The sequence below is a fragment of the Sesamum indicum genome, linkage group LG12 (assembly GCF_000512975.1).
Source record: "Sesamum indicum cultivar Zhongzhi No. 13 linkage group LG12, S_indicum_v1.0, whole genome shotgun sequence".
Classification (NCBI taxonomy): domain Eukaryota; kingdom Viridiplantae; phylum Streptophyta; class Magnoliopsida; order Lamiales; family Pedaliaceae; genus Sesamum; species Sesamum indicum.
Window position 1 is genome coordinate 5,031,353 of NC_026156.1, and position 18,537 is coordinate 5,049,889.

Sequence of the window (18,537 nt, forward strand, 5' to 3'; positions counted from 1 at the left end):
TACTTTCTTCATCTTTGTTCCAATGGCATATTTGTTAATCTATTGCATATAATTTATTCTCACTACTAAAAGAATCGTGAAAATCGATACGCAGATGACTCCATGGCCCAATGGATAAGGCGCTGGTCTACGGAACCAGAGATTCTGGGTTCGATCCCCAGTGGAGTCGACGGTCATATTTTATACAAATTTTTAGTTTTTTAATACACAGTTGACGAGGTAGACCGGTATTAAATTGGCCTCTTTTCTTTTGGTAAAAATATGTTCAAAGTGAAAGGGACTCGGCAAAAATGAAAAGAAAACGCAGCTCTACACTTCATCTTTTGGCTTTGCATCAATTTGTCAAATTTCGAAGACATTCTCCCCAAACTAAAATGTACACATTTCTCGGCAGTCCGAACTCTTTCCTCGGGCTGACTGACCCATTTCTGTCTTCAGGGCATGTTGTACTCAACATCCGAGCCTGACAATTTCTCCCCGCCACCATGCATTGCAAACATCTCAGATTAATAGGTGCGGTAATATATATCTGATTTTGCTTGAGTTGAAATTCACCGAAGCTCCTTCACGTCATCCAGCACCTGGAAAGCCAAAATAACATGCCACAGCCAATCAGTCCAAGGTTGCCAAAAAGAATTCAAAACCATCTAATCATGAATTTCTTTATAGCCAGAGGAAAGGGATGCAAAAAAGTGATTTAACACAAGGACAAATGGTTATCATATAAAGCAGAGATGAATGAATTTTTAACTAAAGTACAGCTATCATCAAGCCATATGTTCATCGGAGATGTCGAGATGCTGAATCAATCAATTTAAAACCCTACTAACTAATATTGGGAGCAAATAGCAGAATAACCACCTCCATACTCAGGTTTGCTCTGCTTTAGATGCTTTCAACTTCTCAAGTTGCTTTCGGAGGTAGGCCTGCTTTAATTTCTCTCTTCTAGCAGCAGCCTGCTCTTGCCTGCGCATTTTCAGCTCAGAAACTTTTTCCCTTGCCTGATTTGCTTCTTCATGAACCTCCCTGGGAAAGGAAGCAAGAATATAATAAGAATTAATTTTACAAGATATCAGAGCAACTGAAATCTCACATGAAAGCAGAAATATACCTACCTTAGAGTTGCACAATACTAAATAGGCAAGAAGACCGCATCGAATGGAAACAGATAAAATGTCCCACATATATCTATTGTATGAAATGTTCATCAGTTTTTATGGTGTATTTTTTCCATATAAAATACTGATGGAGGGACTCAATGAGTAAAAAGCAATGAACACAAAAAATTACATAATGCAACTTATCATTGTCTATTTCCTCAATGAAGGAAATTCCTTCAACAAAACACACAGGACAGAGAAAGCTACTGCACATTTACATGGTCAAGGGCGTAAAGTCAGCTGCCAAAAACAGCCCCAAGAATGTACGGAAAACCACTGTTCAATATGGAATAGCATGCACTCATCATCTTAAGGCCCTAGCTAAGAGAGACTAGTTGGTGAACAAACAAAGAGACACTCCAAAGACAATAGAAAAAACTGCAGTTAAGGGAGAAGGCTTTTCATGCATGTTAATAGTATGAAATCAGATGGTGTGTTTATGGAAGACATGAAATTAATCCTTTATATACTTAGTTCAGATAACACAAAGAAAGGAAGTTGGAAAATTCACGAGACAAACAGCACATAGAATGTGAGAGAGCACCAAAGAACTTACATAACAAAATGCTTATGCTGGCCCCTGTCTACTGTAGCAGACGTTCGCCCAAGTCCTGCTGCTTTTGTATTGTTCAGCAGTAAATCATCATCATCAACATCATCTGTACCTTGGGCTTGTGTTGTAGAAGTATCGGTCCGTTGAGGTATCTGGGACTGATCCTGCTCAAGACCCTTCCTAAAGAAATCAACACAGTACTTCTCTTCATCTTCTTCATCGGAAAGTTCTCCCTTCACCAGTTTATCATATAATTCTGCTTTTCTCTCCAATGCGGCATAGCTTGCTGATCCATCCTTGACAGCTTTTAGCTCAAGTTTGTCCCTGAAAATGGACGAAATAGGTCTTTGTGCAAATGGTGGATATGAGAACATTAAACAGGTTTTTAGTATTTCAAATCCACTTTGTTTCACACCCAAGACCCTAACTGCCTCGAGAAGCAAGTTTATAGCGTCAGCACTACTTTAGGATATCTTAGCAACGATTTAAAAGATTGATTTTTCCCTCAAAGAAAAAGTGAAATGTGAATCTGCTGTGGTAGACATGCGGAATCAAAAGTCTGGAACATATATCACACTCACGCTAATAACAGCGTCAACCAAGAGATATTCATCAGAATCAAAACAACACTCTCAGGAGCATAGAGGTAGTATAATCACGTCATCGCATTATTGTAAGTTCTCGTAGATTAGAAATCCCTAATAAATGAAACCCTAGAACCCTAATCATACACATCTCTGTGTCCTAGAATCACACATAAGGTCATAAAACACATTATAATGAATAGAATACGCATACCAATAGTAAATTCCAAACAATAACAAATAAAATAAACGCAGAATTTCATAATAAAATTGAAGTACTTGGCGGCACGGGCCTCGACACCGGAGTTCTTAGCGGAGAAAGAATCGTGTGCGGAGATGATCTTCTTGGCTCGGTGGACCTCTAGGTGTTGAGCGTAGTGATGGTCGGCGGAGTGTATGTTCTCTTTCGGCTGGCGCTTGGACTCCTCCTGTGACTTGTAGAGTTGGGCCTTGAGTTCCAGAATCGAGGAAGCCCCAACTCCTTCGATGGCGCGATGCTTGCGGGGCATGATTGTTGATTCCGTCAGCCATCCTAAAGAATCCACAACCCTCTTCTTCGACGACTTCGATTCTTCTTCGCCCATCCCGTCCCCCTCTCTCTCTCTCTCTCTCTCTCTGTCTCTCCCTCTCCGTGTCCGTGTAATTGTGGGCTGTGTTTTGGAAATATGAGGTTTTTGAGGGCCGGAATGTAAGTGCATGTTCGAACCTTGTGGAATCTTTAACATTTTCTAACAAAACTTTCATAAAAAACTCAAGGTGACAAAAATTCTATTTAAAGTTAATAAAATTGAATAGAATATTAATTTTTTGGTATAATAATAAGCAAACTAGACAACTTCGAGAAATCGTCTGTTATTGTTATTTCATGAAGTAATAAAAACTGTAGTGAATTTATAAATATCAATCTCTCACACACGCATATTGGTTCACCTTTCTTGTCTTCCCATTACCATTGCCAACACGACATAGAAACGTTGGGTTTATTGGAAGTTGCAACTCCCATTCCTTTTGCTCAAAGTGCCACTTTGTGGACACAGACATGTCAGTATGGAAATATACCAGTTTATTACAACCTTTTCCATTTCTTAAGCTTCGGAATCGGATAAAAAGGCCAGATGAATTTTGGGGAACAATCGTAGAGGATCACTAACATTAAATCAAGAAACAAATTTTGTAAAGGACTGTGAAAAAGGAGATCTCAATAATCGTCTCAAACAAACACACACGTTACAATCCAGCATACCTTAAAATGATCTTCTAAAATTCAAAAGTCTAATTTATCCCTAGGTAAACAAAACCGAACATCGTATGAGTTCAGCAAAACTACGAAAGATATTTTTTGCTTGGAATCTTCTCTAAAAGTACTTGCAAAATTCGAAACCAGCAGCTATCTCCTCTCTCCTCATAAACGACCAAACAGTTTACATAAACAAGTTGGGCCTTGTTGCTTTGTATGTTGTCTTGAGCTTTCTTGTTGGTGGCCTCACCTTTCTGAACACCAAGGGGAACTTGATCTTGGAGTCATGAAATTGCTTGGTACTCTCCCTCTTGCAAAGCTTAGCAGGGATGGTGGCTGTCTTAATAATTTGGATGCAGTGATATCGGACTCTATGACGAGAAGCCATCTCAGTGTACATCTGCTCAACAGAACCATTCAAAGTGGTATCTCGGTACTCTTTGTACATGTTGTGGTAACCTGTTCTGCTTTGGTATCTCAACCAGATACCATAGTTCTTGATGGTGGTTGGGTTCTTTTCAAAAATCTACAAGCAAACACATGAAAGGTTACTATCAGAATACAAACCGCAATCCAAAGCCATATAACCTCCATAAATCAATGGGGTTTTCAACGGAAATAATAGGAATGTGGATCGGAAAAATAGCTTCAGATTTGGTGAGATACATGTATCTTGAATATATGCAGAAAAGTGCGATTGCTTTTGCATATTTTTATCAGTGAAGTAATGACAGAGAGGTAGAAACATGAGGAACAAATTCATGAAAAGCAGTTTTTAAAGTCATCAACCCATCTACAACTATCTGGCGCTACAACTAAGATGACTTTGTGACAACCTGGTGAATGATAACAACCTGTAACACCTACATTATAGATGACGCTAGCAAACCATTGCATTTATATTTGCAGCAACAGCAACAATTATGACAAGTAACAAGAAAGTTTTTATGTCACCATCGTCATATTATGTGAAAGTATATGAACTATTTCAAACTTCAGTTCCTAGGGTATGAAAAATGTCTAGGTAGTGAAAGGATAACAACTGCAGAATGGGCAACAATATAAACAGTCCAAGTACAGAAGAAGAAGTTTACATAATATTGACTTTATTTTGTTCAAATACACACGCATGAAAATTTACAACCAAAGCAGTAAGATCCCCATACGCAGAAATAGAGATGACTATCTCTACACCATATCTTAAATCAATAACAAGAATATTCAAAAAGGAATTTAACACAGCAAATACAATGTACAGAACAAGGAACAGATAATGTACAGAACAAATACAATGTACAGAATAAGGAAAAGATAATAGCTTTAGGGCATTTAAAATCTTATTCTCTGATGTTAGGCATTAACCTGGCAGCACAAATTCATCATACTTGATCTCTATTACAAGACAGGAGTATGGCATGAGATCTTGTACCTCATTGATAGCAAGAATCTGGCCATTGCTCTTTTTCACCTTCTTAAGCTTCCTCAAAAAGTACCTAGGCAAAGAAACATAAAAAAGATTCACATTCAGTGCAATCACCAAGAAATCTCACATTGATTATTTAAATTGTTCTAAAAGTATGCTTCTGATACTTGAACAACCTTGGCTCTATATCTAAAAAGAAAAAAAATAACAGAGATCACCTAACACCTAATCTGACAGCATGTCCGCACCATGCTCTTCGACACCCACCCTCCCCCCCACCCCCTTCAACATTGAGTGCAATTCAGGCATTAGTATTCGTGCACTCAAGTAACCCAAATTATTTCAATGGTAAAGAAAATAAATCTCTGATCATGCTCTTCTCTCAATTCTCTAAACCTTCTCGTTCTGTCTACCACAATACGCTGATTCTAGGACATTATTAATATCAATGATGAGGAAATACTGCTGCCAACATGAAACTTAATGTAAGTATCTCGAAAAATGATTGGTTATGTTTTCTTTAATGTGCTGCCAGTCTCCCAGAAGCCGAAATCATAAAACAGAAAAAGGCTATAACATGATTCAATTGAGGACCACGGCGCGTGAGGATGCACATATACACAGAGAAATGAAGCAAAGGATGGATAATATACCAGAATTTGGACTTTGCGCGGACTTCATTGGTGGCCCAAAGCTTCATCCGGTAGATCTTCGGGTGCTCATCAGTCTCCGTCGGCAGAGCTCTGCCCACCACCTGGTACTGATGGAACTGCACAAAGTACAAACCACAGAACGATCAACACTATCAACGCTTCAACCGAAATTTCTACCAATCTAACACGCAACTAATCCATAGAGAAGTATTAACAGTCGGTAGATAGAGAAAATATGAGCAGTAGCATACCTTGTATGTCACCATTTTCAACGGAATGGAATATCTCTCTCCTCCCTCTCAGTCTCTCTCTCTCTCTGTGGTGGCGAGTGTGCGCAAGTGAGAGGCGTATGGAGGGTCCTGTGATTTAGCAGATGAGGTGCTTAGAAACCCTAATTTATGATGGGCTTCAGCTCAGCAGTCAGGTTACTGTTTGTTATTTGGGCTTTCAGAATTTCGGCTTCTTTTGTTGTAAAGTCTCGGCCCATCACTATCATTTAAGAAGCTATAAGTTGCCTAGATGGGCTTTTGGTTGAGCTACTTAGAAATGTTTAGTTTCGGTATACTAAAATATATGAGAATTTTATTAGGTTGGATCCTTGATTTAGTAAGTAAGACAAGAGACAAAACATCTTCATTTACTTCACACTAGTTGTGGATCATTCTTTTTAGGTGACACTAAAAATATGAATAAACATGAGTTAAGTGTATAGAATAATATAATAAATAAGTAAATATAGTATTACTGTGTGGTATATCTAAATGTGTGTGAAAAATAAATTTAAGTACAACACATACGTAAAAGAGTTTAATAGTATATAGATCAAAGTGTGACGATCTACGTGAGTTTGTATTTATATAAACTATCAGTTGTTAGAATATATGTGAAAACTAATTGACAGGATAGTATATTCCGCTTATAAATTAAGATTGTAAGACCAAACTCGATATTAATACTGACTCTAATAATACTAACCAAACGTGTGATTATACTTGATAAGCAATCTTATTATACATAATCATACGAACCAAATGGGGCCTTTGAGATGAGTAACTCAACCCACCTGACAATAGTAATTAGTAGTAGGCTAACCTTTAAAATCCAAACCCCCATCCTGCAATATAAACAGTTCCACTAAGCCAGAATCTAAATAAATATTTTAAAAATAATTACACTCTCATTTTGGAGATTTGGTTGTCGCCTTGGATGATTTATCGAAACTAAAATTGGAGAAGAATTATATGAATATTAGCAACCTCATACGCAGCACCCCGGCTCTATTTCTTGCAAAGAAAACTGGCGCAATTAGGTTATTTTGGAACCAAATGGGCCGCAGACGAGGAAAAGATGTGGATACAAGAAATGTATTGATAGAATAATATCTTTTCCAAAATTCCGAACAAGACTATCGTATCATGCTGGTTGCTGAACTTCCTGGATGGGCGTTAAATTTACTTGGTCTCAAACGGAAATCGGTCTTAAATATTATTTATAATAACAACAAATATAACCAAGAATAGGGTATAAACACCCATTTATTGCACCGGAGAGCAATCCCTTTAGTGATGGGGGAAAAAAGCTTCTACAGAAAAGAATAGTCACAATCAACAATTCAACAGTCTTTTGCCCCAATCTAGATGAGGATTGAAGGATTTGGTTGGAGAATGTACAAACTGCAAACTTCACCAGGATTGAGTCGCCTTTGTCACACCAAGAGTAATAGCAAGAGCCGCTAGCAGAGCCTGCGAGTTTTCATGAACAAGTGATCACAGATTCTGGAGATACTCAAGTGTTGCAAAATGTTATGCAAGTAAGACTATAAATGGACCATGCCAAGCCACGCCCGCAGTATATTTTGATTCCCAACCCAGACCCCAGAAAGATCATCAGATCCGACCAAAACACACCGTACAAACCAAATCAAAAGTGAAACTCAACGGATCTGTGAAAATTGGCGGTGACATTCTACAATCAATTTGATTAATGATGCATAAGTGAACTCCGCCATCTACTAAGCTCTAAATATATGAGTGAGTGCTGAAGTTATCTATGAGAGTAAAAGAATGGAAACTAGAGAACAAGCAACAGCATGCCAATGCAAAGAAGACGGGATGGCTAGAGGCCTCAGATGAGCTGTGATTTTCAAAAACATTAGGTTAGTGCCTAAAAATCGTCACAGTTTTATAGTATTTGGTTGTCAAATTTGGATAGCTCATGTGAATATATTAATCATAAACTTTAAAGCATACTCATGAGAAACTTTAATTTATTAATTATGAAAGTTTTAGCTATCATCAACCGAAGCTTAAAGATACCATGCTAGAGTATGAATACATGGCCAGCATTATCCCAGGACTTTCCACTAATACTTGGAAAAGGTTGAGTACACTTACAGCTAAAGCACATGCAATGAGTCCAGGCTTCTCTCTGTAATCTAATCGAACACATAACAGCAAAAAAGCTCCAATGTACCAGGGGATTGAACCCATAAAGAAACCAATTATAAACCTTGCAAGAAAAACAGGTAAAAATCAGTATTGATTCACACTTAAAGAAGGGATAAACAAATTATGCCTGTAAAGGTATGATGATAAGGTACCATTTACCCTTACACCAACCTTTCCATACACATGCATCCAAGGTATAAAAAGTTGCGGTCAAAAGATTATGTTCAGTTATCAACAATTAAGAACATTGCATTCCAGCATTTTTTCTTAATAATTCCATGTGATCAGCAAATAATGCAGCTTTCAGGCAAGGAGATTTCTTAAATCAATTGATTTTTTTTTTTTTTTTGATAATTATTTTGTACCTCTTCAGTTAAAAGAATGGTCAATTCTTCCATGAAAAACCCAAACAATGTTGTGAGAACACAAAAAACAGTAGAAGCAAAAACATCCAAGAATCTGGAAAATCTGTTTGACAGATCTAGGCACAACACCATATTTGACCGAACAATGTTTTAAACTCCATAACAGAAGAAATGATAACTTACAAAGACCACCCAATCCCCAGGCCACAACAAGGGAGCCGATGCTGGCTAATAGGTCGTCCTTCAGCAACAATATAACCTAGAACAACAAGAAAGAAAGGAAGGGAAAGAAGAAGAGGTCAGAGTGAATTGCGGCATGGCCGATAATCTCATTTTTTATACCAAAAGATGAGGTTCGTGCAGTTTGCTTCCACCTGCCTTCTAATTGCCTGTGCGTCAAATCTTCTACATACTTTTTCATTAAATGACCACCACAGATTACGATCCTCCGGAAATCAGACAGATTAAAATAAGAGGAAATTTATAATACTGTATCTGCCCTAAGCGATACAAATATGATACGTTCTTGCAAGAGCGAAAAAATTCAACAAATCATAACAACTCTCGTGGCCTTATCTCTTTGATATGCAAAACCAACATACCATCTTCCTCTGGTATGCTTCTCAGAATAGCAGAACCATTACCAGCTTTCTCAAGTATATTAAAAAAATCAAGAAGACGATTCCAATTAACAGTTAATAAACAAACCAAAATATTCAGGTATCTGAGAAAAAGGAATACCGGGAACAGTTTGGTATCCGTGAGGGTAGTACTGCGGTTGAGAGCCGGAAAATCCAGGAGGAGGCACAGGTTGAGGGAAACCCATCACGGAGTGGGACGGCGGCGCAGGCTGAGGTTGATAATTGGCCACCCCTTGAAAAGTACCGTAATAATAATTGGGTGGTGGAAGCGACGAATGCTCGCCGTCCGCCTGCAAGAGGCTTCTGGTCTTCCCTCCGCCTTCCCCGCTCATATTGAGAATCAGAAGATGGGATCAGAGAGGTGTGATTCCGGCACTCTGAAACCTTGCTGTTCTGTTGGTTGATTGAGATGATAGATTCGGAGTCCGGACGGCTGCTGGCACCTTACCCGTGCCGCGCTGTTCTAACGTGGGTCGTTTCTTATGTTAGAGTTAGACCCACCGTTTTATTTTTGTTTTCCCTTCTCCTTTCTTCGGCGGTGGGAAATAATAAGACAATTGTGTTTGAGAGATACAAAATACTTCCACTTTAATTAATGATGTCATGACTTACTAATTAAGATTCTATCAAGAAATTTGAAATTATGTATTTCAATATAATTCATTATTCGTTTCACTTTATATACAATATTTATTTATGTCATGACTTAGTAATTGATTATAATTTATTTATCAATCACATTAATTTTTTAATTGAATTGAGGTATGGTTTGATATATTAAAATGAATGATTACAATTTATTTACAATTGTTAGTAAATAAATACGTACACTTTAGCAAAATAGTAATAATTTATATTATAGTCAATAAATAAATAAATAATACATTAGCAAACTTATAAAGTATGACAGTTTATTTCAATAAATTCTATAAAATTAAACATTTATTAAAAACTATTATGAACAAAGTTTGTAGTTACGTAACTCCCTAAAGTCACTTATAGTAAAATAATTTAATTCAAAATATTAGTATTAGGTAATTAATTAATATTGAAAACACACGCATATATTTTATTTATTTAAATAATGTTTTAATTTAAAAAATAAAAAAGGAACTATTTAGTTGTCTTTCAAGAACAATACCTTAACAATTACCCAAAATAATAATAATAATAATAATAATAATAATAATAATAATACGAAAACATTATCCAAAAATATGATAATTATATAATTCTTATATGGTTTTTAAAAACTGAAAGTAAATTTCATAGTTTTTCATATATATATATATAAATTCTTGTTTAAAAAAAATTATTAGGAGATAAAAATTTAAATTATTACATTTTTACCACTATATAACGTGGAGGTGTTATGATTCTAACTAAACATTTCCACAATTTTAAATTGAAGGACATTTAATTTCACAAAATTCGTTGAATCAGACAACAAATCCATCTTATGCAATAGGAAATCAATGATGTAATTTAGAGTACAGAACCTTAAGTTAGTACAACTGACGAACAATTCTGATACCAAATGAAATTATAAATTAGTTCATAGAAGCCTGAAATGCAGGAGAAGGCAAGAACTTGGTTACCGTTTATACATGAATTCTGAATATCCTTATGCTAGATCGCTGATACGATCTCAAGTAAGGAAGAAACTTAGATACTTCCACCTTTTCTGTGAGATCTGTGACCACGAGCTTCGCCTGTTCAGCCAGTGCTAGAAAATAGTTGAACGTTTCGGCGTTACGAATCACAGAAGCAACGTATGCAACGGGACCTTTGCCTAGAGGATGCCGCAGAAGTTTATCAGCTGGCAGACTATCCAATTCACGACGAGCTCCAACTTCAGCATGTGAATGTTTGTTGTGCTTCAGAAGAAGGGACAGGACACGAACAAGATGAGGAAGGCATGAGGGATCGTAAATAATATCAGCACCCAAACTGTGGAAACAAAAGATATCATCATGCGATAAGTTTTTAAGAGACAAATGGTATACTTGCACTAACTTTCAGCATACATATTTGGAGTACTCACATTATGTCGGGGGCAAAGCATTGGAGATCATCCTCTGAGGCGGATTCCCATGGCAAACAAACACAATGTACCTATTATCAGTAATAGGTTAGCCCTCCATTACTTTCACCTTTTGTTTCCATTCAATAAATATCTCAAGTCGGAGCAAGTCAATTACCAACAAACTGAAACTTTTAAGACATGTACATCAAAACTTCTCAAACGGAATTTCACACAGTGATGCAGCTAGATTAAAATCTCATATAGCTATTGAATCTCACTATTGCGGATAGCCCAAACAACAGAACACCAAAGTATAATTCATAATGTTGACAATTCATTCATTCTCGAAATCTTTGAAATGCATATACAAATATCGTGAAGAACAAGAAAAAATGAAATCAGACACACACACACCTTACTCTTGACTAACCTTCTTATGATGTACAGGGTCGTGTGTACTCAGGTGGTTCAGTTCCAAATTAACCTTCATGTTTGCTAAAGTTGACAAATCACCATCACTTAGAATCACCTGCATCAGAAAATCATACAACAGGAAAAGGTTCAGATGTGTCTTGTCTAAAAGTAGCATAAGATATGGTTCTCTAAAGACAACCTTCTCATGGGATCTCAAGAAACCATATAAATCTTGAGATACATGTGCCCAGGATTGAGAAGGCGAATAATAAAGGCAAAAAGTAAATATTTAATCCTATAATTGCAAAAACTCAGGAAGTATTAATTTTCCCCATGAATATTTATTTGTGAATCCAAAACCCAAAAAGTAGATGAATATATAAAATGTTATGGGTATGTGAAACATTAATCTTATATTACTACTGAACATATTTAAGGGTCCGTTTGATATACACAAGCTTATCTTAGATGATTGCGTTCTTTTGATATACACATACTTACCTTAGACGCTTTTACATAGGACAGACAGATGCCAACCAATCCAACCCCTGAACCAACCTGTTGACACAAGGAAATCATAATTCCACCAATACCATAAATCAAGTAGCCTACGTAATTAGCGATTCTGAATAATAACCACTGTGCTTTTTTTTTAAGGAAAAAGAAAAAGATTCATACTGTTTAAAATACTGATATAGGAGAAATTCCAAGCACAGACAAGATAACAGCAGGAAAAAGATCTTCATGTGTGTACTTAAATTTTAATGACATTTAGAAATGGAACCAATGGTCGAGGAAATAACATATCCTTTCCAAAACATGTATCTCACCTCAAAGCAACATTTATTCGCGAATATTTCTGGGAAAGAAAGTATAAATTCTGACAGGAAAAGACTTGATGGCCAAATAGAGCACCTATATAACCATTTACATATAGAACAAAGTTGGCAGCAGAGAACAATGTCAAACAGCAAAAAATTAGTAATTGGGAGTTCAGTTAAGATTAACTTCACTTTGGAGTTTCGTTTTGAGATTTCAGCAGGGATATGAATTAAAAGACCATCATTCAAGTTTGCTGCAATAGGAGGTTAAGTTCTGAGGAGAAAGGGGGGAAGAAAGGAAAAGCAAGTTAGTAATGCATACATTACCCAGTATCTCCTTCAAGCATGTTGACTGAACACTGAAGTCGAACCTCGAACTTCATTGACTTCGGACAACTTACGATTCCAGAAGACTCTATCAAAGTATCAACATTAATAGAAAACTCACTTAACTGAATGTATCAATGCGTTAACAAGAACACATGAACGAAATGTGGAACCCATAAATAGTTACCATTAGGGAAAAGAAAGGAGATTGTTTTCAAGACTCTAAAGTTCTCTTTATTGCCATCATTATTCTAACAGACAAATAAGAAATTAAATTCAGTAAATAAAGATTAGTTCAATAAAGAACCAGTAAGAGTATTACATTATCAATACCTGTAAAGAAATCATGTAAGAAGCGTACTGTTCGTACAATTCATCCAGAACGAGGCCGCCGCTCGACTCGATTTCAAGAATTAATTTCTTGAGAAACCTTTTCAAGTAAGGCCCTTGCCACTTCAAATCCTGGAAAGACCCGCATTTGTTTCTTTCAGAAAATCGTTTCTTTGGTCTTATTTTCTCGCCTACAAGAAAAAGGGGAAGGCTTACAGCTTTGGTAATACAGTGGTGCCAAATGCAACTCTGTACACTCTCGGTGATGGAACCTTCTCCAAACTCCCTAGTTTCCGAGAAGATTGAAATCTCAGTTATGATTCAATCAAAGTGAAGAAATTGGAAACAAAACGAGAGAAAAAAGAAAAAGATAAGCGGGATCCTGAATGGGGTAGGGGGAGGACCTGGCGAAGGAGATTACGACGTTGGGTGGTTCCATGGCGAGAAATGCAGAGACCATGTGAAGGGACGAAGAGACTGTGATGTCAAGTTCTTCCTCGGCCGCCATAGCCAGAATCTCTCAGATATTACTGATTTATTGATGTGTTGGGTTCTAAGAGTTTATGACGAAAACATAGTCCCTGATTTCTTGAATATGAATTACCAAAAAAAAAAAAAAATATTTTTGGAATATGAAGTCTTGCCAAGAAGGCCTAAAGGTACGCTGTTGCGGTGAAACCCAAACCAGAAAAACTAGCCGTTATTGACAACTGGGCTTTCTCTTCACCCTTTCAGCCCAAAAACTTACTGTTATCTACTGATGGGCTTTATTTACTAGCTTCCAGCCCAAACATGCATTGTCATTCATAATTGGGCCTTATTTACTTGTGTAAAGCCCAATTATGACCGCTTCGGCAAGTGCTATTATTACGAAACTATGGGGCTTTACCGGCCCAGTTTGTAGCTTTATTTCCTAAGCCCTAAAGAAAATTAAAGAAATTACAATAAATACATTGAGTAAGTTAAAATTAAAGAAAATCAATATTGGAAAAAATAATTTTGTAATTTTAAAATTTAAACATCTAAATTGAGTATGTCGTTAATTCCAATAATAATTAAAAAAATTAAATAATATCTACATGTAATATTATTTTACAGCTGAATTCATAAAATAAGTAATAAAGTTAATATCTAAGGAAAATAAATATTTTTTTTATCGAAATTTAAATTATTAATAATATTGCAATATATAAATTTACACCACCCACACTGCTCCATGGAAAAAAAGAAAAAAGAAAAAAGAGCAAAACCCCTACTCCAATATTCTATCCCCATCAAACGCTTTGAGTGACCCCCCGTCTCATTTCCAACGACAGTGAGGTGGTCTCGGGGTTTAACATCGGAAACTAGGTTTCTTTCCGTTCAATTTATTGATTGTGAATGTTGTTCATATCAAATGACGAGTATTGCTTGTTTTGGTTATTTTAGTTTTATCGGTTTCTTGTGTAATTATTTTATCTTGTATTGCTGTTTATTTTTCAATTCATTGATGTAAGGATTGTGCAAACCGCTGTTTTACGGTACAGTTTTGTTTTGTGTTTCGAATTTCGAAAAGAGGGATGAGGGAGGTGAATTATTGTAAGTAGAAGCTGACTGGGTTGAGAGAGAAGAGAATTAGGAGTATGACGAAGATGGGTTTGTAATCTCTCCCAGTGAAATTCAAATAGATGAAAACGGGAATGGGAGATGAGCTAGACACCAAGAATAGAACATTTACATGGATTATGTTTTAGTGTTGATTATGTTTTAGTGTTCTTACATGTCGACCTTTGCTATTGTTTAGACATTATGGCAGTTCTAACAGTAAATGATGAGCAAGATGGGTTGGCAAAATTGTGAATAGAACATTTTCATGGATTAATGTTTTAGTGTTCTTAAATATCGATACTTTCTATTGTTTAGACATTATGGCAGTGCTAGCAGTAAATGATGAGAAGAGTAGACTGATGTACGCCGAAGAATTTAAATCGAACCTATTTTTGGTTAGAGAAGTACCAAAGTACAGTTTGGTTTTGCTGGATTGGATTCAAGATGTTATAATTGTTTTATGCTTGCTAAACTTATTTGCGTATTATGATGCATGATAGAGTTCCATACTATGTAATGCATCTTAGGACAAACGATCGTATCCTATATAGTAGGACTATGTTGATGCTTCATTGATAAATGATGATTAAATATAATGCATATCGTAATATCAGTTGAAAGTGGTTTTCCTATTTGAATTATGTCATTGCTTTATGTTAAGCACTCTCTGGTCTGGTTTGTTCGTTTTATGGTGCACGTGACCTCAAAAGAAGTTTCTTAATTGTGCAGATCTACTGTTGGAGAATTCCCAGGGGATTATGAAGTAAGCCAGTTGTTGAGATGAGTTGCATTCATTCGGGTGCCTGCCAGCTTGCCTGTACACCTTCTGCATTCCCAGTGCAGGCTTTTCAACTTAATAGGACATCTCTATGCACATCAATTTACCTGGGAACAAAACTTCCTAAGATCTCCTTGAAGTTAAACTCTAGTACAACTAGGCACCAGCGAGCTGGAATTGCTTGTTTGTTTGGGGGTAAAGGGAAGTCAGAGAATGGGAATGAGGTACTGGTTCGGTGTACTTCTTGTAAGAATTAGGTTGTTTCTACATGTAATATAACAACCTACTTGACCTGGGGGGAAAGACATATATTTGCTTTTGAATTGACTTAGGTCTGTCCTCATTTAGTTCAAGATTTTAGTTTTTCTTTTTCACCTTGTGCTAGGAATTGTTTGAGCATGTTAGTCTTATGATTTGATTGTTTTAAAGAATGTTGGTTATCACTTCCAGAAGAAAGATTTTATGAAGTTATCAACCACGTTGCCGTTTAGCATACAAGTGGTCATCAATCACATGATTTTCTATAGAAACAGAAGTCCTGTTTCATATTCCTTAATTCATATTTGAACTATGCAATATGCAGAGACATTCACATTTCCAGCTTATGCGAGTTCTTTGTTCAGACGTGAAAGAATCTGTTGACTTTGCTGAAAATGATATGATTATTTAAACTTTTATCTATGTACAAAGGACCCTGTTTGAGACCCTTTGGTTCCTTTACTGTACATCAGTATTATAATTGCTAATTATTACGTACATAATGATGACCTAAAGTGGGGCTGCTCCAATTGGCATTTAATTGTCATGCGCACAGGATATAATTGAGAACATATATTCAATTCAATAGTATACTTGTGCATAAGTCACACCCATATATTTAAGATTAATTTGATCTAGAGTTCAAGAGGCTCAGCTGTTTGCAATATTCTCTCCTGTGCTTGCACTGTATTGTAAGAACCTGAGAAGATGTGCTCTTCTCAGTTATTGTTGTTTGTGCACTGGCTTCATTTTCCAATCATGACATTGCTCCTATTTTTTTGCATCCATTATCATACTTAGAGCTTCTGGATTTGGATTGATTTTTATAGGAATTGTAAGTTCACTTGTTATTATGTATCAGACATCTCCATGGAAAGCTCTAGAAAAAGCCGTGGGCAATTTTAAAAAGGATCGGTCAATTGAGGATGTATTGAGGCAGCAGATTGAGAAACAAGAGTACTATGATGATGGAGGTAATGATGGGAAACGTCCAGGTGGCGGGGGTGGTGATGGTGATGGTGATTATGAAAGCAAAGATGATGATCTTTCAGGAATGTGGGATGAGTTCCTGCAAGTGTCTTTGGCAACTATGGCCTTCATATTTGTGGTACTCTCTCTCCCCTTCTGAAGAACCTTCTTAGGTGTCGATCAATCATGTTTATCTTATAATTGTTGGTCGGGGGTGGTGTTAAACTTTCATACTGACGGGGAGAGGTTAAATAGACTGGATTTTGTAAAATATGACTAGCACCTGAAATTTGTGTTTTCTGGTGCTTCCTGTCTAAAGTTATCTGGTAGATCATCAGAACAGGGAGCTCAGCATCATTGTTCGCTAACATTTTGTATCTCTTGGTTTCTGCTTGTGACATTGATGTTTAGCTGGTGCTTCCTTGATGCCTTTTAATAATGTTTAACTAAGATATGTGACACTTCCTTTCAGTACATTTACATCATTGATGCGGAGGAGGTTACTGTGCTTGCAAAAGACTTGACAAGGTATCTCTTTAGACGTCAACAGAGTATCCGTCTAAGGCGTCTCATGAATCGATGGAAGAGGTTCTTTGAGAGGATGAAAAAAAAAGAAGTGTTCGACGACCCATATTGGTTGGAACGTGAAATACTTAATACCCCTACATGGTATGACAGCCCTGCTAAGTACAGGTTGATCGCGAGAGCTTATCTGAATTCGAGATCTGATATCTGATGATTGACACCAGAATTGTCATCTTTTCCATTTTGGATGGTTTCTTTATGACTTCTTCAGCATCTTAGTGAATGTGCTTGACTATTGTTTGACATTTTCCATGAAAGGGTGAAGAGAGCCCAAGTATTAGGAAAAAACATGTTGATGTATAAGATTGTAAATTAAAATGCTTTTATTTCTAAAGTTCTGCTGCTTCTGAAAATCTCTTTCTACGAGGATGTGTCTTCTGATTTGGTAATTTTATAGTATGCTTCTGGCTGTATGTTTTGAATATAAATTCTGGTTCTTACTACCCTCATTGTTCCTTTAGTTTGGAGAATTATTCAACTTTCTGAATTCTGCACAAAAATATAAAAAGCTACTAAAATAGGATGTTTAGGAAGAATAGTTAGTTAGGGAGAATAAACGAAATTTATATATGTCAAATATTATTTATATAAAAAAAATTGGGTCAATAGGCTTGGTCTAAGCCTAGCTCAGGACTAGGTGGTCCTGAGCCATTGGGCTGAGTTGGTCCCAAGTTTCAATACTTAAAACCGGCTTAATCTAAGCAAGCTTGGAGCAATTCCGCTCATTCTTTTTATTGGTTTAGTTTGATTCTAGATCAGGCTACTCGGCACTACGCATTTTAAATAGGCATCAACAAGGTTATCATGAGATGGGTCATTCATACTATGATATAAAGAAAATCTCATTTTTATTCAAATGGCAGTTATGGACACCAATATATACTATTATAAAGCAATGGAATTTTATAGATAAAAAAGGTGGTTCTCATGCTGTTTACACCAAAAATATTATTTCACCAAAATACCCCTAGAATTGACAATGGTAAATATGAAAAAAATAAAAAAAAGGGTCTAAAAGGTATCATTTTACCGTCCAAATTACCCACGTCTATAGTGACTCTTTAACTGCAAAACTCCTAATTTTGCTTTCCTCTAAAAATCAGTTAGAGGCTACTCCGATAGAAGCTAAGGAGATCGGAGGTACTTGAATGCAAGCGAAGAATTTGGTTTGATAGGTAAAATTATTCATTCGAAATGGTGAGTCAAGGTTTGCAGCAGCTGATGGGAATGTTTGTAAAACTACAATCTTCCCTTACTCATAACTCAAGGTATTGTTCAATAATCTTTTTATATTTATAGAGTTTATTATGAATTGTGTTTTTAATTTTCTGCTATTTATATGGGTTAAAGTTAAATCCAACAAGAATCAAGTATACAAC

At 36.3% G+C, this 18,537-nt stretch overlaps 4 protein-coding genes and 1 non-coding gene across 6 annotated transcripts; 2 read left to right on the forward strand and 3 right to left on the reverse strand.

Moving 5' to 3' along the window:
• On the forward strand, positions 97 to 169 carry TRNAR-ACG. Its single transcript has one exon. It is a non-coding gene; the product is annotated as a tRNA-Arg (tRNA).
• LOC105175697 (uncharacterized protein At4g18257) lies at positions 227 to 3,032 on the reverse strand. Its single transcript, XM_011098239.2, has 4 exons — positions 2,577 to 3,032; positions 1,717 to 2,037; positions 862 to 1,026; positions 227 to 581 (listed from the first exon to the last, which is right to left on the reverse strand). The coding sequence occupies exons 1-3, from the start codon at positions 3,020 to 3,022 to the stop codon at positions 870 to 872; spliced, it is 924 nt and encodes a 307-aa protein (XP_011096541.1). The 5' UTR covers positions 3,023 to 3,032; the 3' UTR covers positions 227 to 581; positions 862 to 869.
• On the reverse strand, positions 3,445 to 9,604 carry LOC105175698 (60S ribosomal protein L18a). 2 transcript variants are annotated; one of them, XM_020698365.1, is made up of 6 exons: positions 9,164 to 9,604; positions 8,606 to 8,681; positions 8,004 to 8,118; positions 5,611 to 5,726; positions 4,964 to 5,027; positions 3,445 to 4,060 (listed from the first exon to the last, which is right to left on the reverse strand). In XM_020698365.1, exons 1-6 carry the CDS (start codon positions 9,393 to 9,395, stop codon positions 3,719 to 3,721), a joined length of 945 nt encoding a protein of 314 aa, XP_020554024.1. In that variant the 5' UTR covers positions 9,396 to 9,604; the 3' UTR covers positions 3,445 to 3,718. The 2 variants fall into 2 exon arrangements, with proteins under 2 accessions (XP_020554024.1, XP_011096544.1); XM_011098242.2 differs by lacking the exons at positions 8,004 to 8,118; positions 8,606 to 8,681; positions 9,164 to 9,604 and adding an exon at positions 5,862 to 6,021.
• On the reverse strand, positions 10,451 to 13,569 carry LOC105175700 (putative uncharacterized protein DDB_G0277003). Its single transcript, XM_011098243.2, has 10 exons — positions 13,386 to 13,569; positions 13,198 to 13,267; positions 12,985 to 13,113; positions 12,839 to 12,902; positions 12,652 to 12,739; positions 12,334 to 12,418; positions 12,005 to 12,061; positions 11,520 to 11,618; positions 11,108 to 11,178; positions 10,451 to 11,013 (listed from the first exon to the last, which is right to left on the reverse strand). The coding sequence occupies exons 1-10, from the start codon at positions 13,487 to 13,489 to the stop codon at positions 10,665 to 10,667; spliced, it is 1,116 nt and encodes a 371-aa protein (XP_011096545.1). The 5' UTR covers positions 13,490 to 13,569; the 3' UTR covers positions 10,451 to 10,664.
• On the forward strand, positions 14,197 to 17,521 carry LOC105175701. The gene is made up of 4 exons (XM_011098244.2): positions 14,197 to 14,331; positions 15,298 to 15,570; positions 16,467 to 16,712; positions 17,046 to 17,521. Exons 2-4 carry the CDS (start codon positions 15,349 to 15,351, stop codon positions 17,307 to 17,309), a joined length of 732 nt encoding a protein of 243 aa, XP_011096546.1. The 5' UTR covers positions 14,197 to 14,331; positions 15,298 to 15,348; the 3' UTR covers positions 17,310 to 17,521.

What these genes read in the sequence shown, in the direction of transcription:
- LOC105175697 (XM_011098239.2), bottom strand. Translation starts at nt 3,022, where the DNA reads ATGTTAAAGATTCCACAAGGTTCGAACATGCACTTACATTCCGGCCCT. An exon ending in GTCGAGGCCCGTGCCGCCAA is followed by an intron (nt 2,038 to 2,576) that starts GTACTTCAATTT and finishes GTCCATTTTCAG; the next exon opens with GGACAAACTTGAGCTAAAAG. An exon ending in CAGCATAAGCATTTTGTTAT is followed by an intron (nt 1,027 to 1,716) that starts GTAAGTTCTTTG and finishes TTCCTTTCCCAG; the next exon opens with GGAGGTTCATGAAGAAGCAA.
- LOC105175698 (XM_020698365.1), bottom strand. Translation starts at nt 9,395, where the DNA reads ATGAGCGGGGAAGGCGGAGGGAAGACCAGAAGCCTCTTGCAGGCGGAC. An exon ending in TCATTGCATGTGCTTTAGCT is followed by an intron (nt 5,727 to 8,003) that starts GTAAGTGTACTC and finishes TACTTTGTGCAG; the next exon opens with TTCCATCAGTACCAGGTGGT. An exon ending in CGCGCAAAGTCCAAATTCTG is followed by an intron (nt 5,028 to 5,610) that starts GTATATTATCCA and finishes TTCTTTGCCTAG; the next exon opens with GTACTTTTTGAGGAAGCTTA.
- LOC105175700 (XM_011098243.2), bottom strand. Translation starts at nt 13,489, where the DNA reads ATGGCGGCCGAGGAAGAACTTGACATCACAGTCTCTTCGTCCCTTCAC. An exon ending in CTTACATGATTTCTTTACAG is followed by an intron (nt 12,903 to 12,984) that starts GTATTGATAATG and finishes TTTGTCTGTTAG; the next exon opens with AATAATGATGGCAATAAAGA. An exon ending in ACCCTGTACATCATAAGAAG is followed by an intron (nt 11,179 to 11,519) that starts GTTAGTCAAGAG and finishes TACTGATAATAG; the next exon opens with GTACATTGTGTTTGTTTGCC.
- LOC105175701 (XM_011098244.2), top strand. Translation starts at nt 15,349, where the DNA reads ATGAGTTGCATTCATTCGGGTGCCTGCCAGCTTGCCTGTACACCTTCT. An exon ending in AGTCAGAGAATGGGAATGAG is followed by an intron (nt 15,571 to 16,466) that starts GTACTGGTTCGG and finishes ATTATGTATCAG; the next exon opens with ACATCTCCATGGAAAGCTCT. An exon ending in CTATGGCCTTCATATTTGTG is followed by an intron (nt 16,713 to 17,045) that starts GTACTCTCTCTC and finishes ACTTCCTTTCAG; the next exon opens with TACATTTACATCATTGATGC.